General features: G+C 53.9%; 1 protein-coding gene across 1 annotated transcript in view; it reads left to right on the top strand.

Moving 5' to 3' along the window:
• Window positions 1-2775: 2775 nt before the first annotated feature.
• LOC119846933 overlaps window positions 2776-17490 on the top strand; it is a 323834-nt gene continuing 309119 nt past the window's right edge. Inside the window, exon 1 of the mRNA XM_043501228.1 lies at window positions 2776-2835. Within this exon, the coding sequence (XP_043357163.1) occupies window positions 2824-2835 (12 nt within the window). The 5' untranslated portion in view covers window positions 2776-2823. The remainder of the gene's footprint in view (window positions 2836-17490) is intronic.

Genomic DNA, 17490 nt, shown 5'->3' with positions numbered 1-17490 from the left:
GAGTTGGAATGGGGTGTCGCCCAGCCAGGCTGGGCCATGAACCCCTTTGCCCAGGTGAGCGCCCCACAGGGACAGGCCCCAGCCCAGCCAACGAGTGACATGACCCGCCCTGCCTCATTGTTCCCTGCGAGGGCACCACGCCCACATGCAGCCTCCCTGGGGCGGGGGCGCTGGTTGGGCACAGATGGGACACACAGCCCAATGGCTCCCCCTATTGTTAGGGACTCAGTGTTTCCCTCCCAAGCCCTGACCCCCAATGGCTTCCCCTCGGTCACACATCCAGCCTGTCCCCAAGAGGCCGTCGCTGGCAGGAAGGGCACCGGGAGCTCCTGAAGAGCAGGGGGCTGGTGGGGAGTCCAGCCAATGTCCTGCCCTCAGTGTGGGGTCCACGGCCAGGACAGGGCTGGGACCACCCAGCGGGACTCATGTGTCCTAGGTCTGCACCCCCTGTATCTAGCCCAGGCCTTGGACACAGCCAGAGAGAGAGCAACATGGAACCCCAGTGATGGGAAATCGCCCCATCCCTCCAGGAAGCCGCCCCAGCCCCAATTCCCTGCACTGGCTCCCCAAGGACTCAAGCGCCCTGTGGCCCTGGCCAGCAGCTGTGGCCCTGCTCCAGACAGCCTGAGGACGGGGTTTGGGGGGTTACAGCTCCCCCGAGGGGAGGGGTGTCCAGGCTGGAGGCCTGGCACCTCCCGAGCTTCCCTGGGCTGGGTTGCGATGGACTGCAGGGCAGACTGAGCAACACCTACACTGCAACTCTCCCCCGTGTCCCCTGTTCTGCCCCATGCCCCCCCCCGCACCCCTGTTCTGCCCCAGCCTGCCAGAAATACCTTCTTCGCATCCCCCCAGAAACACCCTCACTGTGCCACTCTACCCCAATCCTGCCCGCTGGGGACCCCTGCTCCCTCCTTCTAACTCGGATCCCAGCCGCATTCTCCTGAGAATCACAGGGCTGTGACCCGAGGAAGGATAAGGCGCTCGGGAGGGAGGCCCGCACCCGCTCCCCACTCCCTGCCACAGACCAGGCTGCCAGAGGCTGGTCCCTCAGGGGCTGGAGGCTGCTGGCCCCAGAGCTCTTGCACCACCATCACAGCCACAAAGACCGTTTATTTCTCAAGGCACAGTTGTTCCAGGAAGGGGAGCTGGGCTGGGGCCGTTAGTAGATTGGGGCGGGGCAGGAGCATCCCACTCAGCCAGGCTGGGCTATGACCCCACAAGCGCCCACAGGGCCCAGGACCAGCACAGCCACTAAGGGGCACAACATGCCCAGCCCCTGCCCCATGATCCCCAGAGGCACCACCTGGGCACAGAAGGGGTGCACAGCCCAGTGGTCTCCCCAATTGTATTAGATACTCAGTGGATCCCTCCCGAGCCCTGATGGCTGCATGAACCCCAAAAGCTGCCCCGCCCCAGTGGTGCCTTGCTATGGGGCCCCAGGCCAGCTCTTCCAATGCTCTCACCCCTCCTGGCACCTACAGCCCACCCTTGTTAAATCTGCATTAGAACAATAGTGTGCCCATTTGGGGCCTGATCCCTGCGTGCCGAGCCCCCTTGGGCAGCCAAGCAATGGACAGAAGAAGCTCGGTCATAGCGCAGGCCATCCCATCACACACCCTTAAGGCCAGATGTGGCACCGTGGGTGAGGCCTGCCTCAGTTTCCCCTCACCTGGAAAGCAGACTTTCAGGTACCAAACAACAACCCCTTGGAGGGGACTAACACAAACCAGACCTTCATCCCAATGTCCACAAGAGGCTGGGAGGGAGGGAGTGATACGCTGCTGGCCTGGGGCTCTCAGTTACCTGTCCCTGTCCCAGACCCCCCAAGCCCTCTTCAGTCCTGGACCCTGGTGACTGACAAACACCAGCTGGTTTGGCAAAGGCAGTGCTGTGACTCTGCCCAGTCCCTGCAGGGCGCAGTGTGCTTTCCAGGGGGAAAATCTGCCCCTGCTGAGCACCAGTACGGAACCAGAAGGTATGTGCCAGGCTCCAGTCTAGAACCCCATCCCTGCCCGAGTGTGTCATGGCTGCTAGTCCGGAATCCTGTCGTCCTGAGTGTGCACCTGGTTCCCATCTGGAACCCCAGCCTCCAAGTGCATGTGGCTCCTACCTAGAACCTCTGCCCCATCTGGAGTACGCACCTGGCTCAAATCTAGAAACTGTACCCCATCCTGACTCTGCTCCGATTCTAATCTAAAACCCTCCCCTCACTTCAGGGTGAGAGAGAGCCGGACACACGGACAGAGATGTGAGGCCCCAGGATGGTCTGAAGCTTTATGACCCTTGCTCATGAGGCAGGGAATTGGCAACTTCACCCCATCACCCCCCAGAGTGAGACAAACCAACCCCACCCGGACAGGGCCAACGCTCCAGCCTGGAGTCTGCCCAGCCCTCGCCACCTCTCATTCCACACCCGTCTGTCCTGGCCTTCCACATGCCCGATCCCTCACCCTCATCTGCCCCACCCCTCGCCATGTTCCCATCCCCCAGCCTTGTCTGCCTCACCCATTGCCACTTCCCATCCCCCCACCCCTGTCTGCCCGCCTCTCTCCACCTCCCATCCTGTCTACTGTCTGCCCCAGCCCTCCTAGCTCAGCCCCATGGAGTTCCCTTTAAAGGCAATATTGAATGAAGCAGTTGAGTCCCACCTGGTGCCACCTCCCCTGGGCTGGGCATGGGGACAGCAAGTGTGTCAGTGCGGGGCGGTGGGGGGGGGGGGGTGGAGAATGGGGCTACAAGAAGAGGGGCTGGGAGCTGAGCCCATCACTAGGGATCCAGTGTGAGCATCTGTCAGTGAGTGACGGCAGCCCCTGCTCTTGCCCCATGGAAACAATGGTGAGTCCCCCGCCCCCGCCTCCTGCCCCTCTTCCCCCACCCTCACCTTCACCGTGCTCCATGGAGCTCCAGGGCAGCTCCCTCTGCCCCCCACTTCCTTCCTGCCCCATGGAGCTCAGGGAGGTGCCCTCTGCCCCCATCTCACATACACACTGAGCAGGGCTCAGCTCCTCCAGCTGGGGGCAGTCGTGTCTCCTACACTCCCCTGCCCTGGGCACATCACATGGACGACAGACCATTCCCATCCGGCCAGGTGCATGGATCCAGTTCCAAGGCTTAGAGCCGCTTCCCCTGTCTCTACCCCGCTCCCTGGGCCAGAGGGGCCCACGCCCCAGCAGTAGCCAAGCTCTGGGGCGTGGAGGGGCATTGCCGGTACTCCTGATGCCCCCATCTCTCCCCAGCTGCCTGGCCGGCTGCCCCATAGCGCTCTCTGGACAGCCGCCCTCCTGCTATGGCTGGGGATGGGGACACTAGGAGACATCAGACGAAAAAACCTCCACACCATCATCAACTACATCACAAGGTGAGTGACACCCTCCCAGGGCAGCTTCAGCACAGGGGCAAGGGGCCCCAGCTTCATTCCTACCCCTTGCTCCAAAGGCTGGAGGGCTCAGCTTAGAGGATAAAGGGTCTGTAGGGCTAACTCTGCCCCCAGAGGTGACCCCAGTAATCCCACAAGCCCATGTTATGTCCATCTAGAGGAAGATTCCCTCCCAGTAGATCATAGCTAAGGCAAAGGTGCACTGGACTGGGAGCCAGGAGATCTGCTCCCTTGTCTGCTGTATAGTGCACATCACAGCCCTTGTTACTAAGCAGGGCCCTGTACCCCAGGCTGGTGGCCAGCTATGAGGCCCCAAACCTCTCCAAATCAGCTGCACAGGCCACTTCAGGCAGAGGTGGGACTAGAACCCAGCTCTCTAATGTGGCAGACACAAAGCCTTTCCCAGGGAATGTGCCACATATAGGTGCCATTGTTAGCCTCCCTTTAACCACAGTCACAGTCCCCTCCCAGAGCTGGGGGGAAAAATGGGGGGTCCCAATCTCCAGTATTGTTTAACTCTCCAGCAAATTGCTGTGTGTCCCGGGGCCAACTGTGTGTCACGTCCCTCTCTTGGGGTAGCTCCTCATAAAAGCTCCTTCTTGTTCCTGGAGCTCAAGTAGTAACACTCAGCCTGGTGGAGCTGATGGATCAAAGCTCACACAAGGCTGATGATTCCAGGGGGTACCTGTGGCAGTTTCTGATCTTCTTAAAACCGCCCTTCAAGTGTATTTCATTCTCCCAGGGCGCAAACATCCCCTGACCCAGGCTGCAGCCCTGAGAGCCTAGAACCGGCCAGTGACGGCACCATGTGTGACCCAGCGCAAGTGCCCTGCGCTGCAGACGTTTGCCGCTCAGGGCTCGGGATAGGATGGTCTGGAGCCCCGCGGGCCCTCACTGCCCTTTGCTTTGCCTTCCTTTAGGTTTGGGGTGGATGAGCAATACGCCTTCGCCGTCAGCCTGAACCGAACCTATTGTGAGAACCCGTCTGGTCTGGAGCAGGAGCTGCCTGAGGATGAGCTGAGGAGCATGCACAAAGCCATTAAAGGAAAGGGTGGCCTGTATGACCCAAAGGCAGGGCACATTGTGGCTGCCCGGGTGAACCGCCTGGGCAGGGTGGGGCAACACACTGAGTGGCGCCTGCTTCGGGGTCACCGGCAGAGCCCCGTGCAGAAGCTCCTGGCCCAGACCTACAAAAGCAACAGCTGCCTGATCTTCTTCACCCTCAACTCGCCCTGCGTGAGGACGTGCCTGCAAAAGAACAGGCCCTACAACATCCTACAGATGGTGAGCGATACCTTCCGCCGCGTCAGCAAGGACTACAAAGCCTTCGTCTTCCAAAAGATCTACAAGAGGGACTGGAAGCATGAGACGCGCCAGAGCCTGCTGCGGGCCTGGCACCGGCTGGACAAAGTGCCCCTTCTGCGCTGCGACAACAATGGCTGCCAGGACTGCAGAGGGAACGACCCCAACACCAATCGCTGCCTGGCGAGGATGTGGGCGGTGGGACAGGAGGGAAATCAGGGGACACAGGGGAGAGCAGGGGGCACCATTGGGAGGGGGTAGCGGGGTAGGAGGCGCTCTCAGAGGGATGGGGAGGTGGCGGGGCAGGGGGCACTGTTGAGGGGAACGGGGGCACCGTCGGAGGGCTGGGGTGGTGATGGGGCAGGAGACGCCATCATAGGGTTGCGGGGGATGACGGGGCGGGGGGATTATGGGGTGGGGGGCACTGATGGGGGGATGCAGGTTTGGAGGTGGGGGGATATTTCTTCTTGCAGTCCTCCCCAACCATATGATTAACACCAATAAAGTGTCGGAGCATCCTGGGGCCTCATGTCTTGTCCGTGCGTTTGGCGCCCTCGTCTCTATCCATGCGTCTCGGCTTTCCAGGTAGGGTTGCCAACTTTCTACACACACAAAACTGAACAACTTCAACCCTCCCCCTGCCCCACCCACCCCTCCTACATAGTTATGTCCCGCCCCTTCTCTGAGGCCCCGCCCCCACTCACTCCATCCCCGCCTCCCTCTGTCACTCGCTCTCCCCACCCTCATTCACCAGGGTGGCTCAGGTGGCTGAGGTGTAGTGGGAGGGGTGAGAGCTCCAGCTCGGGGTGCGGGCTCTGGGGAGGGTTGGGGATGAGGGTTTCGGAGGTCAGGATCAGGTTCTAGGCTGAGGCAGTAGGTTGGGATGCAAGGGGGGTGAGTGCTCCATCTGGGGGTTCAGGCTCTGGGGTGGGGGTAGGGATGAGGGGTTTGGAGGGCGGGATGGGGCTCTGGGCTGGGGCAGGAAGTTGGGGCACTGGGGGATGTGAGGGCTCTGGCTGGGGGTGCAGGCTCTGGGTTGGGGCCAGGGACAAGAGGTTTGGGGTGCAGGAGGGGGCTCTGGGCTCCACTGAGGGGTTCGGAGGGTGGGGGGGCCACACCCGCCGGGAGGGGATTCAGGGCTGGAGCAGGGGGTTGGGGCCTGGGAGGGGCTCCGGGGTGTGGGCTCCAGTTGGCGCTTACTTCAAGCAGCTCCTGGAAACAGCGGCATGTCCCCCCCTCTGCACGCTGCCCCCGTCCACAGGCACTGCTCCCGCTGCTCCCATTGGCCAAGGTTCCTGGTCAATGGGAGCAGTGGGGGCAGTGCTTGGGGTGGGGGCAGTGTGTAGAGCCCCCTGGCTGCCCCAATGCGTAGAAGGAAGAGGGCGGACATGGCAGCTGCTTCTAGGAGCCGCACGGGACAGAAGCTAGCAGGGAGCCTGCCAGCCCCTCTGCGCTGCACCACCAACTGGACAGTCAATGGCCAGGTCAACGGCGCTGACCGGAACTGCCAGGACCCCCGGTGTTCTGGTCAAAAAAAACAGCCACCTGGTCACCCTATTTCCAGGGCACGTGAGGCCTCCCAGTCTCCCTGGCAGTGCCCCCTTCATTGGGCCAGGCCTGGGCCCTCACTTTTTGCCTGTGGCTCCTCCTGAGCCCAGACCCCTGGCAGAGTCACCCCCTGGGAGCAACACAGGCTGGCCTTTGCCAAACACCGAGCTCGCTGTGGATTAACCTGGCCATCTGCTGCCATCTTCTGGTGAACCGGAGGAAGACAGGTGACGGGCACAAGGAACAGACCCTAGTTTGCATATTTCCTGCCAGCCCCCCACTGCACTTCCCAACTCTGCGTGGGAAGGGGCTGAGAGGGGATTGGGGCAGTCCTGCCCTTACACCCTCAGCTGGGAGCATGATGACATGGAGGGCACACGCGCTGCCCCATGAGAACTGCTGGGCAAAGCGCTCTGGCTCCAGCGCTGGGCGCGCGTCCACCTGCAGTGGGACGTGTAGGTGCCCCATCGCCCCACAGGGACCTGCAGCTCCCGGACTGACGGGACGAGGCTCCAGTCAGTGGCTGGAGGCTCTGAGGTGCTGCGCTGGGGGTGGGGAACAGGGGGCAGGAGAACCAGTTAGACAGAAACCTGGGCCTGCCCTGGCTTGGTTTGTCGTACAGGCCTGTTCGTTTCACCAGCTTCTCTCCTTGAGCCAGATTCACCTGCTCGTTAACCAGGCAGGGATCTCTGGTGTGGACAGGTGGGTGGTAAAGGCCTCGGCTAGGGTCAGGTGCCTGTTGCTAAAGCCCAAGCTTCATAAGACAATGCAGAGGAGAAGAAACAGGTTTCTGTTTCAGGACGGCGGCTCCAATTAAACACAAGAGAAACCCAGTAAAGCTTTAAAATCTGGACAATGCGCAGGGATGGGATTGTTGCAATCAGAAAGAATTCTATTTAATGGGAAATTACAAGGATCGTTCAATTGCACAATAAGGAAGTGACAGGGAAAGACTTGTGCTTCCTCCCACCTTCCCATTGCCCTCAAGGCTTCCCATAACTCACCTTTCACAGCCTTCGCAAACGGACACCCAAGAACAATCCGTCCTCAGCTCCACCGAACCTGCAGGGAAGGGAGCACCGGCACAGTGACCTCTGCTGGGTCCAAGGCGCAAGGACGTCGCCAGTGCAGGGAGCATGGGGTCAAGGGACGGGCTGCTGTAACACAGATACAAGCAGAGGGGTCACTGTTGAGGGGCTGTGTCAGCGGGGCAGTTCGGGGGACGTAGTGCACCATCACTCACTTCCCAAAGCGCTCAGGGAAATTGGCTGTGGCCAGGAGCAGCCGGGCCTCTGCGGCACCAGCCAATCTGCCCGGGCTCTCCCCTGCCCTCCCATGTGAACCAAACTTCACCCCCTTGGAGCAGGCTAATGAGGGACACCTGCCAGTGGGCTGGCTGCCACCTTAGCCAAGGCTGGGGACGAGACCAATGAATCCAGAGCTAAACACACAAGTCTTTACAGCTCATGCCAAAGTGCCAGACTCCCAGGCTGAGCGTCTGCATGTGGGGCAGGACGTGGGAGACCGACCACACACCTGCACTGGAGGAGAAGAGTTCCACAGGCAAAACGTGTGACAAACACCTGACGTGCGTGTGTTAGGGATTCACACCATAATTGACCCAGCGAGCGACAGAGTTGTGAAGCACAAACCTGTTTTCAAGGGGGCTTTTCACTGTCTGAATTGCATGAAACCAGAGCATGGTAGTGCCTAGGACCCCAGCCCTGGAACAGGCCCCATTGTGCTAGGTGCTGTACAAGCCCAGAAGGAAAAGACACTCAACCCCCACATAGGTCAGCAGCAGGGTTTCAATTTTTCAGATCCCAGCTTGTTCTCTGAGCTCCAGGAGCAATTACTAGCCCTTTCCTCAACCAGCCACCAGAGAAGGACATGAGCAATGTTTTCTCAGTGGGTTACCATAGTATTCACTTGTCAGCAGCGTATTGGTGACCAGGAATCCTGGATTCTTCCCCCGGCTCTGGGAGGGGAGTGTGGCTTAGTGGTTAGAAATCTGAGCCTCTAACCTGGGTTAGTCACTCTGAAAACAGCATGGGGCTGTAGCAGTGGCTTTTGTCATCTTAGAGACCTGGGTCCTGGACATTTTTTTCCACACCACATTTTTGTCATCAAATTCAAATTTGGCAGCTTCAAAAACCTGAGGTCTTCTTTCAAAATTGACCATGATCACTTTAAAGTACTTTAAAAAAATACGGATGTTCCTAAAAATGGTATTCTTGGTCTGTGAACTATGCTATTTTACACACACACACACACACACATACACACACCTCTATTTTTCAACAATTTATCAGAAGCTTGTTCAGGGCACTGACCAGACACCGGACCTTCTGTTGCAGAAGGTGGGAAGAATGACTCTGGGGGTGATGCCTGGTCCATTGGGGTTCCAGCCTTTGTTCTGCCACTGTCTTTAGCAGGTCCCCTCCTGTCTGGATGCCTCAGTTTGCCCCTCTCTAAACTGGATCTATAACATTTGTTCGCTTCATAAGGGTATTAACAGCCAGCCCAAATCTGAAGGCATCCACAGAAATGACACCTCACCAGTGTGTGCACAGAGCCAGGGCCCACAGCTGACTGACGTGACACGGAAGTATGTCTGCACAGAAAGTGGGAGGGGTCACTCTCAACTCATGTAGACGGACCCGTGCTAGTGCCTGTAAACAGGAGGGCGGGTGCAGTTGTGCGGTGGGCGCTTGACCTAGCTGCCCAAGTAGCCGATCACCATGGTCAGACCTCCCCTGTCACCTGCCTCAGCCGCACTTCCTCATTGTAAAGCCTCTGAATGGTCTTATCAGGGAATACCCATCCAGCAAGAACAAATGTAAGACCAAGAGTAAGAGGAGGTCCCCAAGGCCTCCTGAACAGAGACACAATGGGTCCCTAGAGCTCTTTGGACCATGATGGGACGAGAGATGTGAAAAGACTTTTTGAGAAATCATTAACTGCTTAACTTATGCTCCTGTCCTAGTCTTTGCTGACCTGAGCAAGCCATTTATCCTACATACAGATGCTGGTTTGGAGGGTTTAGGAGTGGTCCAATACCAGGAAGTTGAAGGCAAACATAAACCTGTGGCCTTTGCAAGCCGAGGGCTGTGTGACAGTGAAACTTGCTACCCCATCCACAAGCTGGAGTTCTTGTCCTTGAATTGCCCCATCAATGAGAAGTTTTGTGACTGCTTGTATCGTGCTAGGTTTCAAGTGTGGACGGACAACAATCCGCTGACTTCCATGTTGACAAATGCTAAACTGGAAGCTACAGAGCAGAGATGGGTGGCTGCCTTGACTAGCTATGAGTTCAGCATTCAGTACCAATCAGGGAGAAGCAATGTAGATGCAGATGCATTGTCCTGGCCATCGGAAGTTGCTGTGATTCTTATGGATGGAGTGAGAGCAATTTGCAGTGTGAGTCATCGAGAGCCAGAGGTTCATGAGAGCTTTCATGGTTGTGTTGCAGAAACTCTGGGCCTGCCCCCTTAGAGTGTGCCTTCTGCCTCAGTGAACTATACGGTGTTGGACCAATCTCCATTGCCCATGCTCAATGCCGCTGACTGGCAAAAAGCCCAAGGGCAAGGTATTGACATTCTTGACACACGACTTGCAAAAAGAGAGGGGCGAAACCCTGTTGCAATTATTCCATCTTCCCCCGAGGGTAGACTGCGGTTGAGGGAATGGAGCAAACTAAGACTAATACAGGGAGTGCTGCACCAGATCACAGTAATAGACCCTTTACAGAATCAACTAACACAACCCGTGCTACCAAAAGGATACAGAGCCCTGGCCCTGGGCCCTGCATGATGACTTTGGACATTTGGGAATGGAGAGAACCCTGGAACTTAACCATAGTAGGTTTTACTGGCCCCGGATGGCTGAGGATGTACTCAAGAAATGCAAGACATGCACCTAGTGTGTTCAAAGGAAAACTCTGCCCACTAGAGCAGCATATCTGAAGCATATCACCAGCAGCAAACCTTTGGAGCTCATATGAATTGATTTCTTGTCTTTAGAAGTGGACAGTAGGAATGTGGGAACATTTTCGTAGTGACTGACCATTTTACCCAGCGTGCCCAGACATGTCCCACACATGACCAGAGGGCCACCACCATTGCTTGAGTGTTGTGGGAGAAATATTTTTCAGTGTATGGATTTCTGGCTCGGATACACTCTGACCAGGGATGGCACTTTGAGAGTCACCTCCTGCAGGAAGTGCTAAGGATGGCAGGAATTAAGAAGTCCAGAACAACACCTTACCACCCAGGGCCAGCCTTAGGGAAAATGGCACCCTGGGCAAACTTGTATTTTGATGGCTTGGCCCCCATTGGCCTGGCACCCCCCCATTTTCCCTGGCACCCATGGGCTCCCCAACCCCTGCACCCCCATTCTGTGCCTCCTGTGCCCCCTTTGCCACTAGCAAAAAAAGAAATAGCTGATACCAGTGGCTAAGGAACCAAAGGCATGGGGCTAAGGAATCTGGGGGCTTGGCTAGAGATCCAAATCTGGGGTCATTTGAGCAAGAAGTTCCTGAGACAATGCCCAAAAAAAAATAGCTTGGCTTAAAGTTCACAGATTCATACAGCATTTTGGAGGGCACACCTGGCTTCCCAAATATGAATGGTTAATGCGAAGGGGGAGGGAGAGGGCTGAACTGGAAGTGATGGTGGGGGTGAGGAATAATGCGGGGAGAAGAGAGACAGATGTAAAGTGACTGTAACCACTATGTAATACAAATGTTGAGTTCTTGGGACACAGACAATGTTGGAGGTTTCTCTCACCGGCTCTGTTAGCAGCTACAGACTCCAACCATTTAAAAGCATGACCATTCTCCCCAGTCCACTACCATAACTTGTACAGAGGGTGGAGAGTATTTAGAAATCACTCAGCAGCAGTATGGCCTAGTGCGGAGAACAGTGCACTGGGACTCAGAAAGCCTGGGACTCTGCCACTGGCCTGCAGAGTGACATTGTGCCTCAGTTTCCCCATGTAAACTAGGTGCATAGGTACGAACTCTGTGGGTGCTCTGGGGCTGGAGCACCCACAGGGAAAAATTAGTGTGTGCTCTGCACCCATCAGCAGCCAAGCTCCTCTCACCTCCCGCCCAACCTCCTCCTCCCCACCTGAGCACGCCATATCCCCACTTCTCTGCCTACCTCCCAGCACTTCCTGCCCGGCTGCTGCCAAACAGCTGTTTGGCAGTGTTAGCACGCTCCCGGGGGAGGGGAGGAGTAGCAATGTGGTGCGCTCAGGGGAGGAAGCGGGGAAAAGGCGGGGCCAGGGCAGGGATTTGGGGAAGGAGTTGGAATAGGGGCAGGGAGGGGGTGGAGTTGGGGTGAGGACTTTGGAGAAGGGGTTGGAATGGGGGCAGAGCAGGGGTGGGGCCTCATGGAAGGGATGGAGTGAGGGCAGGGCCGGGTGCAGAGGGGGCTCAAGCACCCATGGGAAAGAGGGAAAGTAAGCGCCTATGACTAGGTGAATACTGATGTTTCCCCTGCTGAAGCGCTACAGAGGGAAAGCACTTGGTAAGATCTAGGTGTTGTCATTATCTGTCTGCAGGGGCATCTGAACTGCACACCTAGGTGATAATTACAACAACCCACGAGACCACTAACAGCTTTCTCTTTCTGTTTCAAAAGCTGGGAAATTAAATAGCAAAAAGCTCTGTTAACTTGCAGTTAATGTTGCCCAGCAATGGTTTGTGTCCTTCCAGGACGTCAAATTCAGCAAAACTCAAACTGGTGAGCACCAAGCAGCACGGAGTGAAGGTAAGAGCCCACACCACTGAAACTCTGCCCTCTTGGAGCGGTGCCCCAATGAACCCGCACCCCGTCCTTGTCTGGCACTGACGAGGAGCTCCCTGTACGCAAACCCTTCACCTATGCCACAGAAAGAAGACCACAGCTATTAAATGTGACAGTTCCTTCCGCCCTTTGCAGCCCCTTCACCCTTGGGCACACGAGATCATCACGCTACATTCACTTACCCGCTGCCCTCCTCTCCCACCTCACTGCTGACAGTCCCCACGGCAAGGAGCCCCTGCATCTGGCTAGTGGCAAAGCTGACCCCACTGGGTCCCCAACTTCTTTGCCATGTAATTATTATGCATCGGGGTGGGGGGAATCGCTGCACTGGGGGAGAGGGAAGCCATGATCCCTTGAGTAGTTTAGTGGAGATGGTGCTAGAGTAGGAGACTAGCAACCTGTGTTCTAATCTCTTCACTGAACTTTGGCACGGCTGTGCCTCAGTTAGCCCATATGACAAATCTGTTGTTTACCCTCCCTATGTAAAGGGCTTAAAACTGTGGAGGAGAGGTCTATGTACATTCAGAGAGGCAAGCTGTGTGAGGTAATCTCTTCAATTGACCCAGCTTCTGCTGGTGAGAGACTACAAGCTATCAAGTTGTGCAGGTCGGACCTGAAAATGAGCACCGTGTAAACGCCAAAGCATGTCTCTCTCACCAGCAGAGGCTGGTCCAATAAAATACGTTACCTCGCCCAAATCAGTTCTTCAGTACCCCAGAACTGACATGGCTACGACATCGCTGTATAGTACAGTGAGAAGTTTTTACTCTCCACTTCCCCTGTTCTCCGTTTTGGGGGTGGTGCAGAGGCAGCTGCCTCGCCCACTGAGCTGCCCTCGGGTGCCTGAGCCCCACACCCATTAGCTATTGCCTGTGCTCTGTGCTACACTCCCCATGCCCTGCGGAGGGACCCTGTATCTGCCCCCCGGACACTCTCTGCAGCTGCGTTTGGGACAGGCTCAGCCACTTGCAGCAGATCAATAAATCAGAGCAGAAGTTAGTCCAGAAGAAGGAAAAGCTTCTGAGCGATTCCTCTGTGCATTCAGTTCTCCCCCTGCCCCCAGCCAGGGGAGCAGTGAGATGCGGTCCCAGGGGGCACAGCGTGGGGCTACCAGGGGGAAGGCGTTATCTGGGGCTGCCACGCACAGGGCCAGGGCGACCAAGCCCCAAGCCAGGAGCTTCCTGCTGGACGGCATCTCCCTGGCTTGCTCTGGGCATCCCTCAGAGCTGCTCTCCCCTTATGGAGTTGCCAGGTGGGCCGCCCCCCAAGAGCCACCTGCTAACAAGGATATTTCACAGCTGCCCAGCTGCACATTGTTTCTGTTCCACCCACCCGGATGTGGGGAGAGGCAAATCCTCCTCCACCAGCCCTGAGGCTGGTGCCTCTGCCTTTGGTAAACTGCCCCACTCCAGAAGTGCCCCACTGACCCACTCAATCATAGCTGCTGACTCAATTATTTCTTCAACTTGTTTTTACAAAGCTTATCTCTTGCCTTGTCCTTTACTTCTGTGCCCACTTAGACCAAGTAAGGCCTACATGGGCCAGGTCTAAAAGACACACAGACACACAGCACTCAGATACACTATCACACAACCATGCAGAAAAGTAAATAAACATGCTCACACACTAAACACCATGAATCACGCGCTGACACAGAAACATGCACTTGCTGAGTGGCTAAAGAAGAAAACACAGCTTGGTTTGGATTCTGTTCCTGGAGTTGTGTAATTGGGGCGGTACCCGAAGACTGAAAATGGGAGCAGGCATCAGGACTCCTGGGTTCTATCCCAGCACCGGGAGGGAAGAGGAGTCTAGTAGCTAGATCAAGGTGCCTGGGAACCAGGACTTCAGGGTTCTATGTCTATCTCTAGGTGGGGCCCTGTGGGTTAGAGCAGCGGGGTCTGGGAGCTGGGGCTTGGGTTCTATCACTCGTTTTGGGAGGGGAGTAATCTTCACTGGTTTGATGGAGGAAGGGCTGGGAGCTAGGGCTGCTGAGTTCTATCCGTGGCTCTGGGTGGGGATTGATGTTTAATGGGTTAGAATACAAGGGCTGGGAGTTAGGTATCTTGGGTTCTATTCCTGGTTCTGGGAGAAGTCTGGGGTGCAAAGGATAGGACTTGGGATCACAACACCAAGGTTATAATTCAAGCTATGCCACTGGTTCTTTGTGTGATCTCAGGCAAGTTTCTGTGTCTCTGTGCCACAGATTTTCATCTAGAAAATAGAGGAATAATAATATGTAGAGAGCAACCTCATCTGAGAATTAATAGGTCATATTTCTGCATGGTTTAATAATCAGTTAATAGTTCTGTAGAGATAGAGGTGAGATTGTTATTACTTTTTTATACACACACCCCTATATTTGGATTGTTTCATTGCTGATCTTGTATATAAAATAACAACAATTTTCAAGTTTTGCTTATGTCCTAAATAAAAAATCTGTCTATAAATACAGTATCTCTCATGTAGGATATTGTCTGTATTTCTAAGTAAAAATAGTGGCATATTTCATTTTTTAGTAAAGTAATTCAGTACAAACTGCTTGTACTCTGAAACCTGCTTGTTTACATGGTATTTGCATTCATCTTGAGAAACAAATATAAAGGAGGGTTTCTACCTGAAACCTTCCCAAGACAGGAAAGTATTTGGCTTCAAAATTCTGTTATTAAGATGTATTTGTATTTGTAGAATCATAGTTTGACGTCTTAACCCTTCATCCCCATACCAGTCTGTAAATTGCATTCAGTTCTAACATGGATTTGATTCCATCGCTCAGTGATTGAAGGAGGTGACTGAGTAAGTTAACACCCCATTGAGGTGGATTAATCAGCAGTTCAGTTTCACACTCCTTTGATGAGGCTGAATAGAGACAGAGCTATTCTTCCCCTACAGGCAAAAAAGAGCATATGGCAACTGCCTCTGGTGATCAAAGACCCCAGGGGAGCTGGAACAGAGACACTCATTAGGCCTGGTTTTCTCACAGATTTTGTGCCAGTACAGGTAGGAAGCTGATGTCCAGCTGCCATCCTCACCCCGGAGATCCCCAAGAACAATATACAAACAATAACACACAGCCATGCGCTCATAAAAAATACACAGTGAAATAAACATTGAATCATGCACTCCCACTTGTAGAAACACAGAGTAACATAACTCACTTATATATGCAATCAGAGAAACACACAGCCCAAAAACACAGGCTCACACAATCAATATCCAAAGAGTACACAGTGTCTCACATACAAACACAAAATACCAAGAGAGACACTCACACACTCTATTTCCAAATAACAGCATCCAAACATAGAATCATAGAATATCAGGGTAGGAAGGGACCTCAGGAGGTCATGTAGTTCAACCCCCACTCAGATACAAACACACAAACATGTACTCTTGAGTGTCTAAATAAGACAGGGCTTCCCTCTTTTGATACTGTTCCTTGAGCAAAATTCACCCAATGAAACTAGAATCACAGAATCACAGGACTGGAAGGGACCTCACAAGGTCATCTATTCCAGTCCCCTACACTCAAGGTGGGACGAAGTATTAGCCCTAGTCCACCCCTGACAGGTGTTTGTCTAACCTGTTCTTAAAAATCTTCAATGATGGAGATTCCACAACTTTCCTAGGCAATTTATTCCAGTTCTTAGCAACTCTGACAGTTAGGACTAGTCTACACTGGCAACATTAAAGCACTGCTTCGGCTTTAATGTGGCTTGTATAGTCACAGCAGAGCACTGGGAGAGACCTCTCCCAGTGCTTTAAGAAAACTACCTCCACAAGGGGAATAGCTACCAGAACAGCTCCCAGTGCTGGTGCACTGTCTACACTGGCACATTACAGCGCTGAACTTGCAGTGCTCCGGGGGGTGTTTTTTCACACCCCTGAGCAAGAAAGTTGCAGCGCTGTAAAGTGCCATGTAGACAAGCCCTTAGGAAATTTTTCCTAATGTCCAATCTAAACCCAAACAGAGTATATTTGATTAGTTCCCTCCTGTATTTTGTAAGTTTCCTCCCTGTCTGCTAAGTCTCCTTACACATGATCTTAGCCATAACTTGTGACCCAATTATTGCTTGAACTTGTTTTTACACTGCTTATCTCTTGCCTTGTCCTTTACTGCTGGACCCACTCAGACCAAGTGAGAGCTACATGGGCCAGGTCTAAAAGACACACACAGAGAATTCACATCCACTAACACACAACCATGCAGAAATGCAGAAAAGCAAATAAACTTGCTCACACACTAAACACCATGTACCACACTGACACAGAAACAGGCACTCGCTGAATGGCTAAACAAGAAAACACAGCTCGGTTTGGATTCCATTTCTGGAGATGTGTCTTTGGGGTGGTACCAGGACACTGGAAATAAGAGTAGACAATAGGACTCTTGGGGTCTATACTAGATCTGGGAAGGAAGTGGAGTCTAGAGATTGAGATGTCTGGGAGCTAGGACTCCTGCGTTCTATTCCATATCTCTTGGTGCAGTGTGGGTTACAGCAGAGGGGGCTATATGGCTTGGGCTTAGGTTCTATCATTGGTTCTGGGAACACAGGTTTCCATGTGGAAACTAGAGGGATGATGGCTGGACTTGGTAGAATTTGATTTTTAATTTGTATAATTTTGATGGGTACTGATTTTTAAGCTATTTTTAATCAACATTTATTGATCTAAATTTTCACAGTGGCGGGAAATTATGTGAGCGGTGAACAAGAGGAAGTCAGACAATAACTTCAGGGCTGAAGCTGATCTCTTTCTATTCAAGACCAAAGTGAGACCTAATATGGGAGGCAGACTATCCTCCATCTGCTAATAGATGGCTCTTACACCTTTCTCTGCAGCACCAGGGGCTGCTCCCTATCATAGACAGGATCCTAGGCTATATGTACCTTGGGTCTGGTCCAGTCTGGCAATGCTATGATCTTGTACCTGTTGGTCTAAGGAGTGTGGGAGTGAGCACTTTGTTACTGAAAGTGGTTAGGTGTTAGAAATATGGTATTTAATTAGGCTGGTACTAGGAGACAAAACATAGGAGAAGTGTGCATCAGGACTCCTGGGTTCTGTCCCTGGCTCTGGGAGGACAGTGGTATCTAATGATTAAAGTGGGAGTGCTGGGAGTCAATACTACTGGGTTCTATTGCCATCTCTGGTGGAGGAGTGGGGTTTAGTGGGTTACAGAATTGGGAGCTAGGACTCCTGGGTTCTATTCCTAGCTCTGGGAGGGGAGTGGGATCTAGTGGGTTAGAGCAGAGGACTAGGTATCAGGATTCCAGGGTCCAAATTCCAGTTATGCCACTCGCTCTTTCTATGACCCTGGACAAGTTACTTTCCTTCTCTGGGCCAGAATTTTCCATCTGGAAAATAGAGGGAAATATAATAGGTATAGAGACAACTCATATGGAATTAATAGTCAGGACAGATTTCTGCAAAGTTTAATAATTGGTAATGTTTCTG

This window comes from Dermochelys coriacea, chromosome 23 (assembly GCF_009764565.3).
Source record: "Dermochelys coriacea isolate rDerCor1 chromosome 23, rDerCor1.pri.v4, whole genome shotgun sequence".
Taxonomy (NCBI): Eukaryota; Metazoa; Chordata; order Testudines; family Dermochelyidae; genus Dermochelys; species Dermochelys coriacea.
Note: the sequence above shows the minus strand (reverse complement) of the source record. Positions and strands in the feature narration are given on the sequence as shown.